Source organism: Monopterus albus, unplaced genomic scaffold (assembly GCF_001952655.1).
Source record: "Monopterus albus unplaced genomic scaffold, M_albus_1.0 scaffold39.1, whole genome shotgun sequence".
NCBI lineage: Eukaryota > Metazoa > Chordata > Actinopteri > Synbranchiformes > Synbranchidae > Monopterus > Monopterus albus.
Window position 1 is genome coordinate 4,350,601 of NW_018127919.1, and position 21,776 is coordinate 4,372,376.

At 40.5% G+C, this 21,776-nt stretch overlaps 1 protein-coding gene across 3 annotated transcripts in view; it reads right to left on the reverse strand.

The window, feature by feature from the left end:
* Positions 1-1,306: 1,306 nt before the first annotated feature.
* The window catches only part of fgf11b (fibroblast growth factor 11b), a 42,993-nt gene continuing 22,523 nt past the window's right edge, over positions 1,307-21,776 (reverse strand). For 2 of the 3 annotated variants that reach the window (XM_020598998.1, XM_020599000.1), the window contains exons 2-5: positions 18,339-18,449; positions 15,717-15,820; positions 6,725-6,923; positions 1,307-6,621 (exon numbers count right to left, since the gene is read on the reverse strand). In XM_020598998.1, coding sequence (XP_020454654.1) covers positions 6,485-6,621; positions 6,725-6,923; positions 15,717-15,820; positions 18,339-18,449 — 551 coding nt within the window. In that variant the 3' untranslated portion in view covers positions 1,307-6,484. Of the gene's footprint in view, positions 6,622-6,724; positions 6,924-15,716; positions 15,821-18,338; positions 18,450-19,742; positions 19,778-21,776 lie in introns of those variants that run through there. The other variant, XM_020598999.1, reaches the window with a different exon arrangement.

The following is a 21,776-nucleotide window of genomic DNA, read 5'->3' on the forward strand; positions in this document are numbered from 1 at the left end:
TTTGATCACTGTTAGGATTTAACTTTGACCTTTAACACTGATGTGTTGATGCTATTATACTGACTCTTTGTAATCCTTTTACCCTGAGTGGGCATGTTGTACCATAATTCACTGGAGTAGGATACAGGACAAAATGTTACATAAAGCTAGACGAAACCACCAGAGCTATGAAATTCTGCCATCTGCTGGTTACTGTGAATATAAAACTAAGCTAATAAACAGCCATTTTACCTCCTGTTCAATGACTGTAGCTGAAGCACTACATATGCTGTTTACCAATTTTGTCCAAAATGACTAGATGATCATGTTTGATGACAATTTTCTAAAGTTACTAAACTCTGAACTCAGAGTTTATCATGTTTTCTATACATACATCATTTACAAATGTGATAAAATTGTGAAGGGAGCAAACACTCGCTTTCCTCAAAGCAGTTAGAAGTGTCTGAATTATATTCCAGTGCACATATATTTAACAGATGAATGGATTTTGTTCATGAGCTTTGTCAGTTGTCTCACACTGTATTATACAGTATAGTTTTTTCACTGATATTTTTGCTTTTTATTGAAAATTACAGATACTGACCACCTATATGGTGGTAGGTACACCTACATGCATCTTTGATGACTTTATTAACTGCTTCATGGCTGTTTTCCATCCATCTCAAGCTGGTGTCAGTAAATGAAAGACCAGTTGAACTGTGTAGTCAGAAGAACCCTGGCAGTTCAAACCTGGAAAAACAATGAAAACTGCATGAAGACAGAAGTGCTAAGGTTGTGATTTTGCCACATTTGTTAAAATTTAGCATGTAGATGCCTATAATGGAAACGTGCGCACAATGACGGTTTTGGTTTCTCCATCTTTATTTGGTGTAATGCCTTAATCCTAGTTTGCTACTGTACATTAAGAAATATAAAGCTCCATTCAGTCTGAGCACAGGCTAGTCCACTCTGTGTGGGTTTACTGAGACTAATCTTATGTAAATGCACAAGTGGTGCTTCTATTGGATCTGGGATGCCCCAGTAAAGCATCATGAATATTGTGCTTCCATAGGAATAAATGCTTACCCAATTTTTGGCACATTTAACTGTATATTGAGTACTGTAAAAACATACAGCTCATTGAGTGACCCTAAACACAGAAAGAGGAAGGACCAATACACAGAAGACTTAAACTAACAAGGAATTATTACACTAATTTGAAGGACTTTTAAAGAAAAGGGGAAAAGAGGACACAACACCAAAGGGCACTGCTTAGAATCATACAAATATATGTTATTTTATTGAATAATATTCCAGAATAAGACATCTCCTTTCAATTCATGTAGGAGTTATTGTAGAAACGTACACAGCTCAGATGGCAAACACAGAGAGAGGATGAATTGAGGGCTTGTGTCTTTAATACAGAGAGGGACTTGCCCCCAATAAGCCAATGAACAGTAACAAATGCATGCTTTGCAAAAAAAATCCCATGCCAGCCTAGACAGTAAGCTGCTATTATTGCCTATGTAGCCTGCAAATTCTCACTCTAGTTTTTTTTGTTTTCCCTTCTCGAGTGCAGGCTGGTAGGTTTCAATGCATACTGCTCCTCTTCTTTCCCACTTGTCTGCTTCCCAGAGTAGTCCAAAAAAAGCGTTACGCTTATCCTGCTTCCTTTGGCTCCTACTGTAAGGAGTCCAACATGTGTCTAAATCCCTGGTAACACTGCCTGAGGATTCAGGCCTTCTCCCTCAGTGCCAAGGCCCATTTTATTTATGGCTTTTTTTTTTTTGTTCTTTTAAATCGTTTTTATTGTCAGTTTTTCGGAAGACAGGAAAATTGGCTTGACAGAATAGTGAGTCCAAAAGAGCAGGAGAGAGAGGTTGTGGGTACTTCCTGGAAGACTTGAGTAACCATAATCCTTGAGACAACCAAGGCCATTACTGGGTTTGCCAGGACACACGTTGCCTTTAGGAGTTGTTGTTCTGCCATTTCCACATGAATACGTTGCATGTTTAGCAAACACACACCACGCATAGTGGAATTCAGTTTGGGTGAAATTCAGTTGTGAAAACAACAGTGCTGACCAAAGACAAAAACATGCCAGATACAAAGGAACATTTTGAGAGAGACAGCTATTCTGTATTTTGCTTCTGAGGAGTTTGCATTTGAAAGGAAAACAAGGAACAACTGAAAGACAATAAACAGACCTGACAAAATACATTAGACACTACTTGTATGTAAGTAAAGTGGAAACGTTACGCACATTTCTTCCATCCAAATGGGTTTTGTTGCATGGACCCACACCGTCATGCTGTATAGATATCAAGGGGAACATTTTACATTCTTCACTTTTGTAGCATTCCTCAAACTAGCCTGTCACTTAAACAGGAGAAACATGAGATGCAGGAGCAGAAATACTCAACAAACACAAAAGAAATGGCTTCTGGGTTGTACCTTTTAAAATGAAAGTGTATTTAATTAGAAAAATGCAGCATTGTAGGCAAGGCTCAATCATGTTGAAGTGTCATGCTCTAGTGAGCATGGTATGCATTTATTTTGTACTATAATTTAAGGACTGATTTATAGTTTATTTTTGATGGCTTGGATAATTCAGTTGCCAAAAAAAGATTCATATTCATATTCATTTTTTTTTTTACTCTTTAGGGGTCTTTAGGGGAGGTGGTTTATGTTATGCACCTGTGTTACCTTTAACAGGTATTGTATCTGTACATATCTTAAAGGACAGTATGACTGCTGACACTCACATAGATTCAAACAAGAGAAAACTCTTTGTTAGGTGTGATGTAGAGGCCAAGAGGAAATGAGGAAAACTCATCCTTCCAGCTGCCTTCTTTGTTGAGTTTACAGGTAGAAATCAAATAACAAACAGCCTTCCAAGTTCATTATAAACAAATAGATGTCCCCCTCTCAGAGAGACCTTGGGGAAATTTTTGCACCCATCACAGAGTGAATGTTCTCTTGTTTGTGTTTTATTGGATCTATCGATCACAGTTTCAGTCTCATGCCCTGTCTTTTTCTCCTTGGCTCTCTGTCTTGTCTGCCCTCACTCTTAATCATACTGTAGCTACACACACATACAGACATTATACACACACTGTAAGTATACACCCACACAGACAACATAGTGTTGAAAGAAAGTTAATGGGCTGTAGTTGCTGTAGGATGTGGTTAAAAAGATGTGTAGGAAAAGGATTATGACTTTAAACCTCTGAAGCGAGGGTACACAAACTAATTAGTCTTTTTCTTTTCCATGTTACTGCCTCACCGTTTGCTCTGTAAGATCTGACTTCCATTAATGCATTCTCAATGGCAAAACACAACACTTCCTGACTTCAGACTACAATAACAATAATCCTCATAATATCTCTTCTACTCTGCCATTTTCTCCTGTTTTAAAATCAAAGGCATATCAAGTTTCAATTCACAACTGCTTTCTGTTGCCTTCATTGTACTAACTTTTCTTTCAACCTCTCAAGATCCTTTACATTCATTGTGAAAACCTTGACCTACTTTGTTCTTCATGTCACTTTCCACATCAGACTACTTAACAAGTTCCGTTCCTGTCTGCATTTCATATTTAGTATAATAAAGTGACAAACTGACATTTTTGTCATGGTTGGTGTCAATTCTACAAGTTTACTTGCATTGTATTTGCCCTGCACTGTAAAGTATCAATGCAACAATTAGCCATATTAAGGAATGTGGTGAAAACTGAATATCTCTGGGCTTTGGAGTGTTAGTTGGGTAAAGAGGAAACCTCTTTGACCTTTGGGGAATTATAAGATGCTGTTTCACCATTTTAGACAAAAATTTGTTTTGATATAATTGAGGAAGTAATTGACAGATTAATCAGCAATGAACGTATTATTTGTTGCAGCCTTGCTATATAGGCAAAGAGGAAAAGTGCATTTATGTATCATTTCGGCATACAGGATTCCCTTGCTGTCACCGGAGTCACTGCTTTTCACTTCGAAGGACTGTCCTCTTATAGAACAGATTTACAATCAACTTTGAATGTGAACTGGAATGAAGATGGACTACACAGATGTTGAAACTACATGGGTGCTGGCAGCTAAAATAAGCCTGTAGCACTGTATGGTAGGTAGGTAGGTACTTTATTGATCCCTCAATTAGGAAATTTCAATGTTTCAGCACTAATGGAGAACAAACAACATAACACCATGAGAACAAGCACCGCACACACACCCTGTATAGTACCTCCTGTGCTCAGAATACAATACCATACAGTAGTTAATTGTGCAGAGTTAGAAAACCATACTAGACTGTTCCAGAGTCACCAGGGAGAGGAAGCATTAGCTCATCAAAAACAGAGATTTGTAGGTCTACAATACAAAATCTGCTGCACAGACAAAATTCAAATTTGGACTGAATGACATTCCCTCTGGAAAAGCTCCGAAAATTTAAAGATTTGATGGAAGAAATACTAAGCCTTCCAACTAATTTCCTCCATAGACCCCCTGTCATAAATAGCCAACAGTGCCTCACTGTATATACTTATTTGTCTTACATTCATTATCATATTCATGCTGCATAAAAGCCTGCCAAGAAACTTGCTTACTTTATTGTTGAAATTCCTTATCAACACTCCTTGAGAAGCCACCTGCTAATCCTTCACTCTTTCAAAATAACTGCTGACCTCTTTTCACTCCAACACAATATCAGACTTATTGTCGCCCTCAGTACAGCACTTTCATAAAGCCTCCGTTTCACATTCTGTATCCTGTCTTCACATTGTGTTACCATCAAAAATATATACCCTCCCCAGTGCACTGAACTTGTCATTGGCATTTTAACAATGTGCCTTTTACATCTCTTCCTGACATAGCAAGGGAAGGACTTTTTGCTTGCTGTCTGTGTTTGTGTGTGTTATCCATGCACATTCACTTGCACAGTGATGCACACTGACTGAACATTGCGGTGACACGTTGTTTTTTTTTAACTCAGTGGCTTACCAGAGCGGTCAGCACCTGAGAACAGACAGCAGTGAAATAACCTGATAGCTCCCATGTAGAAGCCTCAGCTTCTGTCACATCATTGCATATTTTTTCTCCCTGATTGAAAAAACCCAGTGCAAATCAAAGCATTAGCTGTTACTCAGAGACTCTCTTCTCTGCTGTTTTAAATGTTCTCAGCCTCTCTTAAGTCAGTAAAAAGGGTACACAAGGGCTGACCCACTAAGTATCACCTGTTCACAGACTCAGACATATCAAAGACATGGTGCTGTGTCCTGCCATATGGACATGGTAGAGGTTACCTGTAGTATTGCTATCTAACCTCTGTATGGGCACTCATTCACATGCAGAATCTTAGAGTGCATCCATACTCCCGAAGATATCTACACAGAGTGGTTAAAACACGATGACACCAAGCCATTCACTCAAAAATGACATTTTTAAGGCGACTCTTCCAATGTGATTTAATAAAGCTAATAAGTGAATAAGCTGCCAGACATCCTCAGAATAACAAGTGCTCCAGCTCAGAGGTTCCTCTGGCTTTATGCTGAGTGAAGTATACAATACAGTACATTTATCAGCTGACTGACCTCAGATCTGTTCTGTATTTAATAGTCTTTAATGAACTAGTGCAATTATATCTGGTAACCTGGTAGAGAAGAAAGGCTGGAAGGAGGATGTTACTCACTCTTTCATTCAGACAACTTTTTGACAATCATTTTGATCCAATGTTTCTATTACCTTCCATTATTCTCATATCTTACAGGCAGACTTTCCATGTTCCTATGTACTTCCATTTGGGCTGCCATTAATCGCAATTATTATCAGAAGATTAAAAAAAAAAAAACAATGGCTTCATAAACTACTCTTTAATTTTGTCCATGCATTTCATCTCATCTTGCTCTGCTGACCTGACCTGACCCAGGTTCCTGCAGATATCTTTCCAGTTTTGATTCACTTGGAGCTTTAGTTGACCTTGCTGAGTAGCTTAGCTGGTCTGCAGATGGTGGGTCAAAAGCTGGCTGAGCCACCCTCTAACCAACTGTAGTGCTCAAGAGGGGGCCCATGGGTGAGGATTATGATGCCAAGTCAGCACTGGAAATGTGAGAGTGGTGAATATATACCACAGTAGAGCAGTCGGTGGGTAGGCTTGTAATAATGATGAAATTGTCATTGGCATGAAGAAGCTTCATGTATGGCATAGAAATGAAGAAGACTGTGCATTAGGAAATCACCGGGTGCAGAGAGAGACAAACGGTGGTAGTGGGAGGTGGTAGTAGTTCTGCTTCTGGTTCCTGGGATTTCTTTCTGTGGTGACAGGTGAGGGGGGGACTCCTCTCTTAGGCCTCCATGGCTGCTGATGGACTGCTGACCCTTTATCCCTCAGCATCTTGTAGTACACATCTGGAACATGGTGGCCAGTGAGGACAATCCCCACAGCCACAGTGCATAATCAGTGATGATGTTCCCAGTGTTACTTCCTGCCTTTGTCCCACCCTCAGTCTCCTGTGCTATGAGGCATCAACCTTGGGAGCTTCTTTCCATCCATTCTTTAGGGATGGTGAATCTGATGTTTTCACATTCTTCCTAGGAGGACTCATTGGTTCACTGGCGAGCTCATGTAATGATGGCTCCTTATACATTGCAACTGTGTGACAGAGAAGTTGTTGGTTAAAAATTAAGGCAGTGAATAATAACTAATAAAGATAACCTCTTTTGAACTGTGCTCAAGGGACATAAGGGGCACAAACCCTCTATAACTTTGGGCAGGAAGTGTGCGGCTCCTTTGGTCTTTTTTACCCGGTTGCCCTTCATGACCTGGCCGTCACGACTGATACCGATATACCAGGAGCGGCCAGACTGGGTCTGGCGATAGAGCATGGAGGAGTATGTAACATAGTAGTTCTCAAACACACTCTCCTTAAACCTACACTCCGACGTGAAGTGCTCCTGGAAATAAATATGAAAAAGGGGTGTTCATATTAGCAAACAAAGCACAAGAAGAAAAATAATGTGCAGATGTCACAAGAAAACATTTGAGTCCTTGAAGAAAAACATGCATGTAAGCATAGACTAGAAAGCAATGTTACAGTGAAGAACATAATTAGATTTCCTGATGGAAAGGACAAATTACACTGCCTTCAGAGGCATCCCAAGCTCAGAAAACCAACCTACCTAGCCTATAATGTAAAGAGTATGCAATTGCTCTCTGGTATGTCATCCTGCTTCCATTCCTTAAGACTACTCTCATATACATTTTGTCTGTGACTAGCTTTATCTGAATAGACATTACAAAATCACATTAGCAGAACTTGCATCAAATCTAACAGTTAGTTGTAGCAGTTCTTCTCCTCTCTCTCTGTCTTCAACCTAAGGATTGCTGAACTCTACTTAATGTTGGCTGGTGATATTAACTGATGGTGACAGATATACATCTCTCTTAGTCTCCATCAGGGTCTTGACAGGGTCCTTCACCTGTCAGAGAGCAAAGACAATCTGCTGGATTGATCACATTAGAGCAGCAGGACAGAAATTGGTGGGTGGAGAATTTCTCTGAAACTCAGGATGACAGAAGAGGGCGAGCAGATCACAACTTGGCACAGACAAGCTTTAATAAACAGTGAAAAGTAAACAGAGAAGTCCAGTTTCACACTTGTCACAGATCATCATCTATTTCCTTTATAGGGAGACATCATCATTTGGCTGAGATGGCAATTTAGAATTTTGCGCCCTTCCGGAATCCACTCCTGTTCTTTTGCACCCTTTACTCAACAAAGTTTCCTGCTCTCATTGCCACCACAATGCTATTTTAAGATCTTCTGGTTTGATATCTTCTGCTGTGCTAACAGAAAGAGGATGGGATCGATAGATGATCCACCTCATTCATTATTAATCAAGCCAGAGAGCAAGAAGATTGGGAAGTGCAGGAGACAGAAGAGGAAAGGTAAGAGAGACAGGAAAGAGAGATATCTCACTTGGAGAGGACAGAGTGGTTGCTGGACAATAAAGAAGATTAGGAAGAGAGAAAAAGAGTGTCCTGCTTCTTTGCATCTCAGCTGGGACCAGAACACTGGGCTGACAACGGTTTTAACCGCCAACATCCACTGAATTGACGTTCCTATCCCACTGGACAGAAAATCACTCCAACAAAATACCCTTCAGCTCACAACCCCTGAAATTATATCAGTGATAACCCCTCTCCCAAATCTTCCCCGAATTTCCCTTCATAGTCAGTCTCCTGAGATTAGCCTAATGATAAAGCCCATATTCTCTGTTTCATCCAAAGGTCTGCAGAAAAAAATTATATTCAGAGAGCAGACAAGACAATGAAATAAATGACCTTATAATGAAGTGAGTTTTCATGATAAGATACCACAGTGCACAATACTGTACGTCTGTCCTGAACTAATATGGATATGTTGCTTTAATTATTGCCTTCTCTGCCTGACCTTGATGTAACCTTTGGATCTCTGCAAAGCTGCAGAAACCATCCAGGGTGTTCCTATTGAAGACATCACTCAGCACCAGATTTACCTGCACAGCTGAATAATTGCTGAAGATGTGCTGAGCGCTGCACATTTTAAAGAGCGATGGCAGACTATTTACATCTAAATGGTGGGTGCTCGGACAGAAAATAAAAACATCTTTCTTTAAATGGGTGTTACTGAGAGATTTGGATAGCTTCCCCTCAGTGTGTCTCAAGCCAAAAATGAATTTAAATAAAAGCAGCTGAGAAAGTTCATTCATATTGTCCATGCTGTGAATCTCTAAGATGGGAAGAACCCTTTTATGTTGCAGAGCATCATCCTCTCCCACCCAAACACAGCCTCCTTCTTCATCTCCCGTGTCTGATTACATCTATTCAGTCTACTTCAGGAAGCTTAACTTTCCAAGCAATCATACACTGGAATTGCACTTACCACCAAATAAGGACAGTGAAGTAGTAGCATTCACAGAGCAGAGTTCCCTAAACCTAAAATGTTTTCCCTAGATATAAATTAGGATATAAGAGCGGGAATGAAAGTTATGACTAAAACAATACTGAAACTATGAATGATGCTTATCTTTTTTACTTTCATTTCACTGTGCTTGTACAAATATGAAATCACAGCTAATGTTCCTGGAAATGTGGCTCTACCTCTGGAATTCAGAACATGTAGCATTACCGACATGCAGTTGTTTGCAATCCCTTATTTAGACAGCAGGGGTCACAGTGTCTTGCCGGTTTCCTGCATCTACTGACTGTCCCATCAGCTCCCTGAGTAATCTATGGGAAGCTGTGAAATCTGCCCAGCTGCAGTAATCTTACCATGTTGCCATAGCATTATACCATATAGTAATACCACTGCAGCAACCATTTGAAATGCAAAGCCAATTCACAGCAATCTTACACTGACACATGCATATAATCTGTGTGTGTTTGCAGAGCAGGAAGCCATCAGCATGTTGCTGATGCTGTTGTTCAGCCAGATGTAGATGCACTGTGACACGCTGCATTACGTAAGTCAGTAGAGTGCAGATGTGCTTATTAAGAAGGCTTTACAGAGGATGAGACTGGCAGCTAATACTGTCTAACCCCCACACATGTATTGTCTGTCTCTGATTCTTTATGATAGCCCACAGAGGCATGACACTCACATGACTCATGCCTCTCTAGAGTTGAATGACAGCTGGACGGCTCCTGTCAATATAATGCAGCTAAGGAAAGGCATGGTAACCGAACCTCAGTGACAGAGGCTCCGCACTGCCTGCTGCAGTCTTTATCGAAAAATGTTTTTAATTTACAGTAGCAGCTGAATATGTATGATCATCATCACCACCATAGCTGTTTCATATCATAATGGTTACATTTTAATATATCCCTGAGGCACTTGTGGAAGGAGAGTCTTGAATTTATCAGAAAGAATAGGTTTTGCCTTCCCTAAGTGTTCTTAATTGGCTGTTTGGCAAAATGTCTCTTTTCATCACTTCATTCCTGCACTTCATTTCTTTCTAAAGGCCCATACACATTGTGTAGCAAATGTTGTGAAGTCTTTGGTCCATCAAAACAGGTAGGCCTAGATGTCACTACATGTCCACAACAATCAGTTTAAAGCTTTTGTGATCACATTCTTATTAAATGACCACTGTTAAAACCTATATAAAAATAGCTTTAAGATTAGGCTCTTTACATGACACACACTGCATGATTTCATTTGCCGCTGTCAAGCCAACCTGGCCCAGAATGGATCAGACTTGGTCCTATTCTGTCCGACCTGTTGTAACACCCAAATCCCTTGCATAATTTTCAGAGCAGTCAAGAAGTGTGTCCCCACCTTAACCAGACAAAGTTTAAATTAGTGACAGCTTTTATGATCTGCAATTGGTGATATTTATCAATTTAAATGGTGAAAGTGATGCACAGCACCAGTAAAACTGAGAAACTGCTACTTGAACATTTTGTGCAATCTTCTGTGCTAATAAGGAGGGAGGAGAGGTTAATTAGCATCTGAGTTTAGCAAATGCATAGCTTACATTTTGCCAGTGTCTCAAACTGAAATCAGAGTCACTCACTGGTGCACACAAATGAATTTTTACATCACACTGATACACTGTAATTCTCATTGTAGAACCTGCAGTAGTAGTGAGCAGCACTGAAACACTAAGAAGATTTTAATCATTTGTAGGCACTCTCTGAATGTCAACTGTGCACAAACATCTGCATGAAGGCATCAGATATTTAGAAAAGCAGGCAGCACATGAGTCTAGATCTTGATTGGCACAAAAACTGCTTTTGTAGAAACACTCATTTCAGTGTCCTTCAATACAAGCCCTTCTCTTTCTCTCTCTCTCTCTCTCTTACACACACACACCACAGTCTCTTTCTCTGTCTATGAAGAGCACATAGATTATAAAATAGGGCAGGAACGAGCCAAGCTCTATTTTTGTATCAGACCAGCCATTTTCCTGTTGTCACCTACAGGTTGATTTACTGTATGTCTGAGACAAACCAGCAGGGGACTTTCTCTGCTTGTTACAGAGCCTGACCCAACATGTGTCTGTGGGGTGCATGAGAAAACAACATAATAACCACCAGTCAGCAGCCAAAGAGCTTGTATAATCAAGAGGATGTCAACATAACTGGAAGGAAAAGACAGTCAGTCAGTCACTGTGGCTTCTGATGAGTGCCAGTAATGAGCTTATTCTTCATAAATGAACACATTGTTTCACAAGCTCTCTTGGCATGCTTTTAAATGTAAAAGCAAATATAAACACACTATATCTATAGAGGGCCAGGTTATACCACCTGCACTTCTTCCTACACCAGCAAATTAGAGACACTATAGAGAATAATATGGGGTCATAAAATCAATAATGTATATTACACAAGAAGACAGCTGTTGTGTTGTACAGCACCTACTCATTCTTGTAACAGTATGTGTGTCTGTGTGCATGTGAAAGAGAGAGGAGATTCTCTGAAAGAGGTCAGTGTGAGATGCAGTACAGCTATTGACTGCTGCTGAGGATTCCCTTCTCCTCCCTGTTCACAGAGGTGAAGAACCACAGTTTAATACATGGTAATCACAGGCTCAGAGGCTAATAGAAGATGGTGATTTCGCCTTTACCTTTCACATGGATAAACATATTATTTCCCTATATTTTGTTGAAATCAACACACAAATTGACCACAAAAATGAGTAATAAGCAACACAGAACTCTCATATTGACATTATTTTCATATATCCCCTAAAATAACATCTGCTTTGATATTTTATTTTTATACCCTATAAATTAGTGAGCCAGTGATCTTATAGGCCTATAGGTTTAATTTAGGGACAGATTCCAACAGTAGTTCCACTTGGATCCCGTTCCAAGTAGGTAGAATACAAGGTTTTGTTAAGCTAATTGGCCAGTGAATTCCTTATTGAATCCTTCATTCATATTCTCTGTTGGGTCAGTTTTTTGGCTTGTCTCTCTGACACTACAGGCATTGGAAGGGAAAAAAAGATTGATGATGTGATAACTCAGTGACATTGTTGTTAACAACAAATATGCAGGATCGACTTTAATTTTCCAAAATCAGTAAAACAATTGCAAAATGTAATATTTGTGGGTGTGTACTCAAAAAAGAAGGGAGGAATGACATATCCTTTGTTTAACCCTCATGGCTCCTTTAAAAATCCATCCAAATCATTCCCTCATGACCAAAAATGTACACTTTGGAAAAACATCTCTAAAAATGTCATAAATTCATATTTTTACCACTTTAAACTAGCCAATCTTTTAAAACTACTTCTTCCTGAAACATACATATCAAATATTAATTATATTTTGGGATTTTTTAACCCTTAAAATGCCAGTATGTTGTCATAAGCCCTCTTTTTTCAATGGGAAAAAACAAAAAAAATGAAATAATTTTCAAAAAATACATTTCAACCAGTATTTGATTACTATTATTATTAGGCCCTGGGATGGGTCACTGACTGGCAGTAACATTGATTTTGATGCATTACATAAATTCACACACATTCACACCCAGACATAATGCATTGCTATAACATTAAATGCTATTTTTGATGCCATATTTATTTTATATATAAAGCAATGCACCGCACTCTGTTCCTAATGCATTTTGAAGTACTTGGTCCCAACTTGTAATTCTGATAGTCATCCACCAGACGGTGACATGTTTCCATTTTCGAAGCCTGCAGCCAAAACGAAACCAAAATGTACTTTTTCCACTGTTTTGCAAGGCTGACTTGGTAATAATGAATGAATTTGATAAAGTGCATATTGGTTTTTTTATGTTGTATTGATCCTGTGTGAGCCTCCGTGTGTTTGCGCGAATTCTCATGCGTGTTCTCGCGCATGTTCGCGAGCGAAATCACGTGCACGCGAAGCTGTTCTAGCATAAAATGAATAAAATAGGTTTGTGTGTGTCCAAATTCACAACTCCTTTCTTTTAAAAGGTCACACTCTTTGTTACATGGACTACTTTATGAGAATTGAATCACAACATGGCTGCCTCACTGCAGAGTCACTTCCCTGTTTAGCATTTCCTTGAAGCATGAGCTGAGTGGGCGCTCCTGTGCTCCTACGTGTGAACAGAGGTGTAAATTCAGAAATGCATAGACTCCTTCCATATTACATCAATAATGAGACACACTTTATATATCATTTTCATGCTTAGGAGCACACACTCAGCTCATGTCTCAACCCATACACTGTGCATGCGAAAGCGCTGCAGACAGTGGCTGAGCAGAGCCGATCCAGCATCAGCAGCCATGTTGTGACTCAATTCTCACAAAATAGTCCATGTAACAAAGAGTGTGACCTTCTAAAAGAAAGGAGTTGTGAATTTGGACACGCACAAACCCATTTTGTTCATTTTACGCCAGAACAGCTTCGCGTGCATGTGATTGCGCGCGCGAATACGCACGAGAATTCGCGCAACCACACAGAGACACACACTGGATCAATACAACATCAAAACTGATTTGCACTTTATCAAATTCATTCATTATTAGCAAGTCACCCGTGGTTGACTTGGTTTTATTTTGGCTGCAGGCTTCGAAAAAGAAACCATGTCACCATCTGGTGGATGAATTACAAGTTGGGACCATGTACTTCAAAATGCATTAGGAACAGAGCGCAGTGCATTGCTTTATTGTAGGATAAATATGGCATCAAAAATAGCGTTTTTAATGGGTTTCAATGTGACCAAATTGGTCACGAGGGAATGATTTGGATGGATTTTTCCTTAGCCATTTTAGGCCACTTTAAGGAAGTGAGACCACAATTTTAAACAAAATAAAAAAAAAATCATTTGGCAAGTTTGAGCTACATTCATTCAACACAGCCAAATTGGCTTGAAGATAAAAACGTAAAATGGCCAAAAATGTACTGAAGGACACATAAGGGTTAAATATCTTCTGTGTAATTTGCTAAAGCAAGAATTTTTGTTATTTTAAAAAAACTTGAAAATGATGAGTGCTCAGTCTCATTTTACTTCCGGTGCTATTACAATAAAAAAAAAATGTGTATTTTAGCTATACAGTGTTTTTCTGCTTTAAATGGTACACTGCTAACATAGAACCCAAACATTTAATAGCCTATGCCCACTGAGTAAGGACATGGAATAAATTATTTCAAACCTTTGAAATATACACTGGCCAATTTCAAATGTCTTAAATAAAAATTAAACACCAATTTAAGTAAGTAATAGCTTTCATAATTTTTTAAAAATAAATATAGTAATTCTTTATTAGAATTAGCTGTCCCTGGTAGGCTAGTGGTTAAGGCACAGCATTCTCGCTGCTGCAGCCCGTGTTCGAGTCAGAGTTGTGTCAGGAAGGGCATCTGGCGTAAAACACGTGCCAAATGTCAACATGCGAGTTGTCAGTGTGATGATTTTATGTGGCGAACCCTAAACGGGAAGGCCTGAAAGTGACTTTCAGTAATTCTATAGTAGGCTAACTTTATCCTGTTGTGCTGTTCATTGGACCTGTCCTTTCTGCACTAGCTGGCTCTCCCACAGCAGCAGCGTGTTGGCTGCTGCCCTCATCATCTCATACAGTAGATCTCTTCTTGGGCCTCTCTTACTGTTTCAGTAGTACTGGTTGAAGCCAGTAAATATTTTAAACAAATCAACTAGATCGCTAATCACACTGATCAAGACTAATCAGCTTTCTCACGTGGTTTTCGATATTCCCCTGGACTGAGGGGGCAAACATATAGCATCATAGTTTATGAACTAGCATTAACCTTTTCCACTTGCAGAGCAGTCCACATCCATGCTATATATAGCATGTTGACCTCAGCAACAGATTCATTCTCATGTTAGCTTAGCTAGTCTTACTAGCTTGCTGATAACATGTTAGAAGAGTTGGATCTCTGCGATTGAGTGTTGTGTTAAAAAACACAAACATGTGATGGTCAATGTTGATACTGTGGCCGCCTGCCACAAGTCAGGAAACACTGTGTTGTGTGTAAGTAAAATGAGTTTTCTTATTTCTGCTTTTCAAGCAGTCTTTTGCAATGGACATTTTCATATCATGATGATGATGAAAATATAGTTTATTGATCAGCCCTAATGTACATACCTGGCTCACTTAAAACCTCTGAAAAATAAGTTTAATTCAGACCTTGCTAAACCTTGATTTGTGTTTGGAAGTACATGGCATCACTTTTCAACAAAACCTCATGCACTTTAAACCAGTAAGGAGAGAAAACAAGGAATGCAACAATCTCTTATGTGAAATAAACAAAACTGTTCAAGTCGTGGTAGAAAACACTGTGATCCCCATCACCCAGAATAAGAACATTATGGAGGCCTTTAAGCTGATTATTTTCTTTTTTTTTGGATCCACTAATTCCCACTTGCCCTGGACATAAAATCTGTCAACAGTTTCTGCACTTTACAGACCCCAGTTTCCCAATAGTCCTAAACATTCCTCCATCACTGTCTTTGCAGTACTAATTGGAGTAGTTATGTAGGTAGACTAACAGGTTGTCTCTCTGTTTATCTCCTTTGTCCCCTAAACATTAATTTTCACCTGTACACAAACAAAAGTTACTATTTGTCACGCCTTTCTCTTTCCTAATGGTCTCTTAAGTCCTTTGGTATGGCATATCCTTGCTATCCCTTCTAACTATCCATTACTTTGATACTGCTATGCAACAGCAAAGAGGTACACATACTTGTACAGCACATACTGTAAACACAAAACACCTACTGTATAGCTCATGCTAAAATGTACTTACTGAGGTATAGAGATATCCTTCACTATTCATTGCAAGGTAGAACCCCGTCTTTGCCCCCTGGATTGCCACAATCCGCAGTCCCACTGGAATTACGTTGAACTGTGCTTAATTGGGGATTAAAGTAGGAAGCAGAAAGACAAGGTATGACAAAGAGAGAAACAAAAGAAAAAGTCAGATCATGAAGCCAAATATACAGTAACACTGACAGAATGGACTTTTCTGTCTTCATTATAGCTGGCTGAATGGCTCCAGCATCACAACCACATGCTGTAGCTCTCCTAAACTGAAATTCTGTCACCTCTCAGAGTTTATATTCTTGTAAGCACAACACCATGTCACCTTCACCATGCTTTACACTGCCTCTAATGCTGGATCATAATGGAGATGTTCTGCCACACCAAATAGAGTTTAGAGCAAGGGCAGTGAAATGTGGAGAGATACGGTATCTGGGTTGTTTAAACGCTAATGAAGATGCAACTACTCAAGAAATAATGATGAATGAATATGATTATAAAAGTTTGCTGCATTCAAACCACAGTCTGACAAAGGGCTGAGTCTGGAAGGTCAAATGGGCAAATACAAAGGAATGACTTGCTTAAAAGTCAAGATAAACATTCATCTCATCTCAGTGGGGGCACTATGTCACTTTGAAACAGCTAGAGTGTGCATATTCAAACTGAGCCCAACAGGAACCACTGGTACCCGAGGGTTCAAGTCAGGTTTGGACAGAAATGTAACAATTATGTTCAGGTTCTGGTTGGGATTGAACACACAGACCAAACTTTAGGCTTGAGGCACTCAAGTATGTGTTTAATAAAGGGTGAAAACACCATACAAAATCAACTGCATCAGGCTCAGGTTGGGTTTGGACATTATATACTATAAGCTTGTCGGGTCCGGGACAGATTCAGACACCACACTCTCAGGTTTGAACAGAAATATGTTGCCCAATCTGTCCTCTACTTGAAGCTCAGGCAGTGGCCTTGTTCTTTGTGGTTTATTAGTGTCTGATACCAAGTTGCCGATCCAATCAGAATCAATGGGATTTTAAAGCACAAATTTGGGTAAATAAAGTATAAATTTGTCAAGAAGTGTCTCCCTGCTGTACTAACCCCCACCTCCTCCACTCTGCTATCTTCAGGCCTTGTGTTTATTTCTTGCTCTCTATGGCCAGTGATGTTAAAATCCACACCACACTTCTTCTACGCCCCCACTGTTATAAGATGTATTTTTCAAGTCAGCATGGCTCATTTCAACAGACCATGGAGGCTCCCTATTCAGGTACAACCCAGGATGGGAGGGGACCTGTTAGACCCAAGAGACCACGTTTTGTAGCACAAAAAGACTGTGATCAAAAACAAGGCAAAACCAGGGTTAACATCAGTTTAGCATGTCAAAGATGGAGAGCATTAAAAGCATCCAAAGGACTAAAATTTGACATGGATGTGGCTTTCTTCCTGCTAGACACATAAGTACTGTAGTTGGCTAACGTGGATATGTCGGCATCATTAGCAAGCTAACATTAGCATTTCAGTTTTGTACCTTTGTAGTGAACTATTCTGGTTTTAATTTGGAGTAAATCCAGCTGACTGCAACATTAGTGTTTTGTTGTCCAATTAGTTGTTAAAATTTACACCTTCCACATAGCTAGAAAAGTTTTTCAACTATTAAAGGTTTAACATGAAAATTCTCTTGTTTCACATACAACTCATGGTTATGTGTGTCAAGTATGTAACGCTGAATGTGATGTGATAGCGGCCAGAACATCAGTGTTGTATCATTATTACTGGGAAAAAACATTCCCCTGTGTAATTTGCTCGTGGTACTGCTGATATTTTCACTACAAACAACGTTAGACATACATATCACTAAAATGTAAACCTCTTTACCTGACATTGTGTCAGTGCAATGCCACGAAAAACCACGGGCTCTATGGCCTTTATAGTCCATATACTGTACATTAGTTCTGGAGCCGGTTATCACTGCCGCACTACCTGACGGCCACAGCTGCCTCTGGCTATCGTGATCACATGTGACATAGTTTCAGAGACAGGGCAGGAGGGGCAAAGAGGAGCAGAAGGAGAAGAGGAGGGGATACTGATTGAGGTTGACTCTCACTTTGCCCTTAATGGCTGAAAATTAGAGGGAGAAGTTAGTTAACACAGCTTTAAACAAAGTTTAGATGGATTGTAGGACTGAACACCTTTGCCAAGCATTCCTCCATATGAGCAAAAACACGTTTAATTACCAAAGTTTGACAGGCAGTTTGACGTGATGTATTAAAAGACAAAAATAGCTGCATAAATTGGAGCCAGTTTGACAGATGAGCTGACATAGTACTACCTTTTGTCCTGACTCTTTAGTCACAAGGCTCACACTTACTTTAGTGCATCGAGCATTAACTTTGCCAAAGTTGGAGTTTTGGTTCCCAGTGACGGTATGAACAGTTTCATATCTGAGCTTAAAACTGCATGTGTACTGTACTTGCATTTAGACCAGAATGGCATCTATCCAGTTACTCTAAGCGATACTAGAAACTCAAGTGTGAATAATTTGATTAAAATTAAACAACACAACCACAAACAAATACATGTAGGCCATACACCCAAAACACACACTTACTAAATGAGCTGTTTTCATCCCTTGTGCTGTCTATGGTGCCATCAGGCTGCATCTGCAGGTAGTATCCATGTTGGCTGTATAACCTGGTAATAATGCCCTTCAGCTGTGGCTCTGCAAGGGAGCACAGGAAAACAGCATCATATAAGACAGGTACCAATACCAGAGGTGAAGAGCAGAACCTGAAAAAGTAAAGTTAGTCAAATATACAGTATCACAATTAAAGACATCGACCACAGAGTACAAAGTACTTTTTCCAACCTACGTTGTGAATGTTTGAATAATGTATTTGTTATGGACAAGAGTAATAAAATAATTTGTGTGTATTCTAACTTAGATGAAGCAGACAATTTCATGCATGCATGTGTAATATCTTAAATGTGTAATAAGAATTTTAGACATTTCACTACTTAATGGATCGCATAAAAATTTTGTACAGATGCTCTTAAGAGGATGATGAATGGATGCATGAATGAATTGCCTAAGGTACAATTTAGACTACTGTGATTCACCTTAACACAGAATAAACAATGAATTTGTAGCTCTATAGCAGTCAGTAATTCAATTACCAGATGTATAAAATGCATATGTAACTAAAACACTTCAATCCACTCTTATGCTACCACTTTTATTTTGGGCAAGAGCTGAGGGGATGAAGGAGGCTGAGTGCTGGAGAAGGGAACGGAGACTGGCTGAATGTTTCATGAATGGTGTCCTTGCAGCCTACTTTGTGTTCATTTAAGACAGGCAGAATCTTTGCTCTCAGACATTGCCAGTGTCCACCTCAGTAACATAGACCATGCAATGTCTTGTGGAAATATGAGCTGTGTACTGAGCACAGCACCTTGCTGCTTCAGCAATGCAGTAAGGAAAACCCTCTAGGTCCCCCGACTTAGCTTAAAGCTTAGTCACTTTAGCCTGGTAAGGCCCAGTAAATTAATCAGTAACATTAATGCAGCTTTAATCAAGGAAGATAAAACATGAATGAAGAAACAATTTTTAACAGAACCTCTAAAGGACTCCACCCATGACCTCATACACGCTGCACTGCACAATGTGCCCATGCTCTTTTGAATTTTTTTTTTCCAGGTTTGCTTCTGTGTTGTGCGGCCCACAGCACATGTGCATTTTGTCATTCCCATCACACCATTCTGTCAGTTGGATCAGCATGGTTCTCCATTTTGCCCTCACCTTGGAAGGTAAGGCACTACAGACCCTTGCTAACCTCCTTCCCAAGGAACATCTTGACTGGCCGACCATGGAGAGAGTGCCGTAGCACCATTTTGGCCAACGAGCCCCTGCTGATGACGCTCAGCACAAGCTCAGCAGCTACTGGCACAAAAAGACAGAGACACTGGGCACCTACAGTATGCCACTGACGTGAACCCCTTGACACAGCACGGGTACCTGATGTTTGATGACGCAGCATTGGAAGAGCTTGTTCTGCAGTCTTTCATCTGAGGGCTAAGGCTGGAGCAGTTCCAGGAGAGCATCTGCATCTATGCACCATCCACCCTGACTGGAGCCCTGGCCAAGGCAAAGTGAGTTGAGCACATGTTGAAACACCAGGTGTGGCAGATGAACCTCGAAGGGACCAGTGAGGAGGATGATGCCCCCCTGTGCCACCATTGCCATCACTGCAGTGGAGACACAAAAGAGCAGCGAAATAGCGCAGAGGCGGTCTCACCGCTGTGGGGAGCCAAACCAATGTCTCCAGATGATTAATCTATCCTCAATATGCTGCAGTTGAAGCTTGGCCACCTGGGCTGGGTGCATGAACTATACTTGGACCATGAACTGAATGGCACCCGCCAGGCCCTAGTGGACACAGGGTCCACCATCTTCCTGGTTTGGCTGGGGACGCTGCCAGGGATGAGCAGGTCAAGACTGTATGGCTGGGGAGCCATTCAGCTCCATATCACCACATGACGGCTGCGAGAAACTGCCGCACCAGCCAAGGGTTCCAAACCACCAGCTGAGGAGTCGACAACGGCAGCTGAGGGCCAGCTGAGGGGCCACCACTACCAGGCAAGGGGTGGCCACCACCCAAAGGGCTGACACAACCAGTTGAGGTGTCAACACAGCCAGCCAGAGGGGCTGTGTCACCACAACCCAGGAGGTGTCTGCCAAAACCAGGAAAGCTGTTGATGACCTACTGAGGAGCTCTGAAGGGTTGAAGGCAGACCAGAGACAACAGTTGAGGGAGCAGATGGAAGCATTTGTGGACAACTTTAAAGCCAGAGACATGGACTGTAGGCACACTAGCCTGGTGCAACACAAAATTGACACAGCAACACACTGTCCACCTCTGCCTGCAGCACCTACCACTTGCCAGACAAACTACAGCAGGAGAGAAGATTAAAAAGATGGTGGGGGAGGGCATCCCCAAGTCATCCAGCAGCCCTTGAGCAGCACCTGTTGTTATGATCCAAAAGAAAGACAGTAGCTGGAGGCCCTGTGTAGACTACCACAGGCTTAATAAGGTTACTTGCAAGGACTCTTACTCACTGACACACATCAATGACACCCTGACCCCCAGTGGCTTTGCGTGGACTACTTCTTCATCCACACTGCAGACTTTGGGGGCTCCCTGGCCAACCTGAAGGATAGCTTCAGTAAAGCTACTAAAAATCCCAATAAATGCTACTGCATTAATGAATTAGGTGAAAAAAGACTAACTGATGAAGTGGATGAAAGACAACTGAGACCTACTCAACACATTCCCTTATCTGGGAACTGACAGTGCATTGAACAGCCACGAACTGGAGGCCACGGAGTGCATCTGTGATGGGTCACAGAGGGTTGCAGCTGCATGCTGCGTGAAATGAATGTTTCAGGATTGAAGAAATCCCAGGTTCAGAGCAACTTCTAAACACTTCATGAGAGAAATGTTCCCTGACTTCAAAACTTTGGCTGAAGTGGAGCTGACAGGTCCAGTGCAGCAGCAGAGTGAGGGTTCAGCTTTCAGATCAAATTAGAAATCGTGAAGCGTGAGAAATCGTTTATCCAAAGACGCAAAACAATCCCCTCCTCAGCAGGCTAGGTTACAGCAGGTCAGCTGATTTCAATTCAGTTAGCCTAACTTCATGTAAATGGGTTGTTCATATTTCCATAACTCTTCAGAACTGCAATGCCCACAAATGTGAAAACTGTTATAAACACAGTGACATAAATGATATGTACTTAAAATGCATTTTCAGAAATATCTCTCTCCTCTCCATGTCAGACCTAGCTGTCACCTGTTACCCATATCTTGCCCTCTGAAAATTAAAAGGACTATATAGGCAGCCAATCTATCAGTAAAAATTGCAATACATTTCAAAACAAAGGGATTGCAAATGACCAGAACATGTGACAGAAAAATGTGACATGTGAAGGCTCAGGTTTGTGTAATTTATTCAGTTTTTGCTTTAAATGATTTAAAATACACAGCGGAAAGAG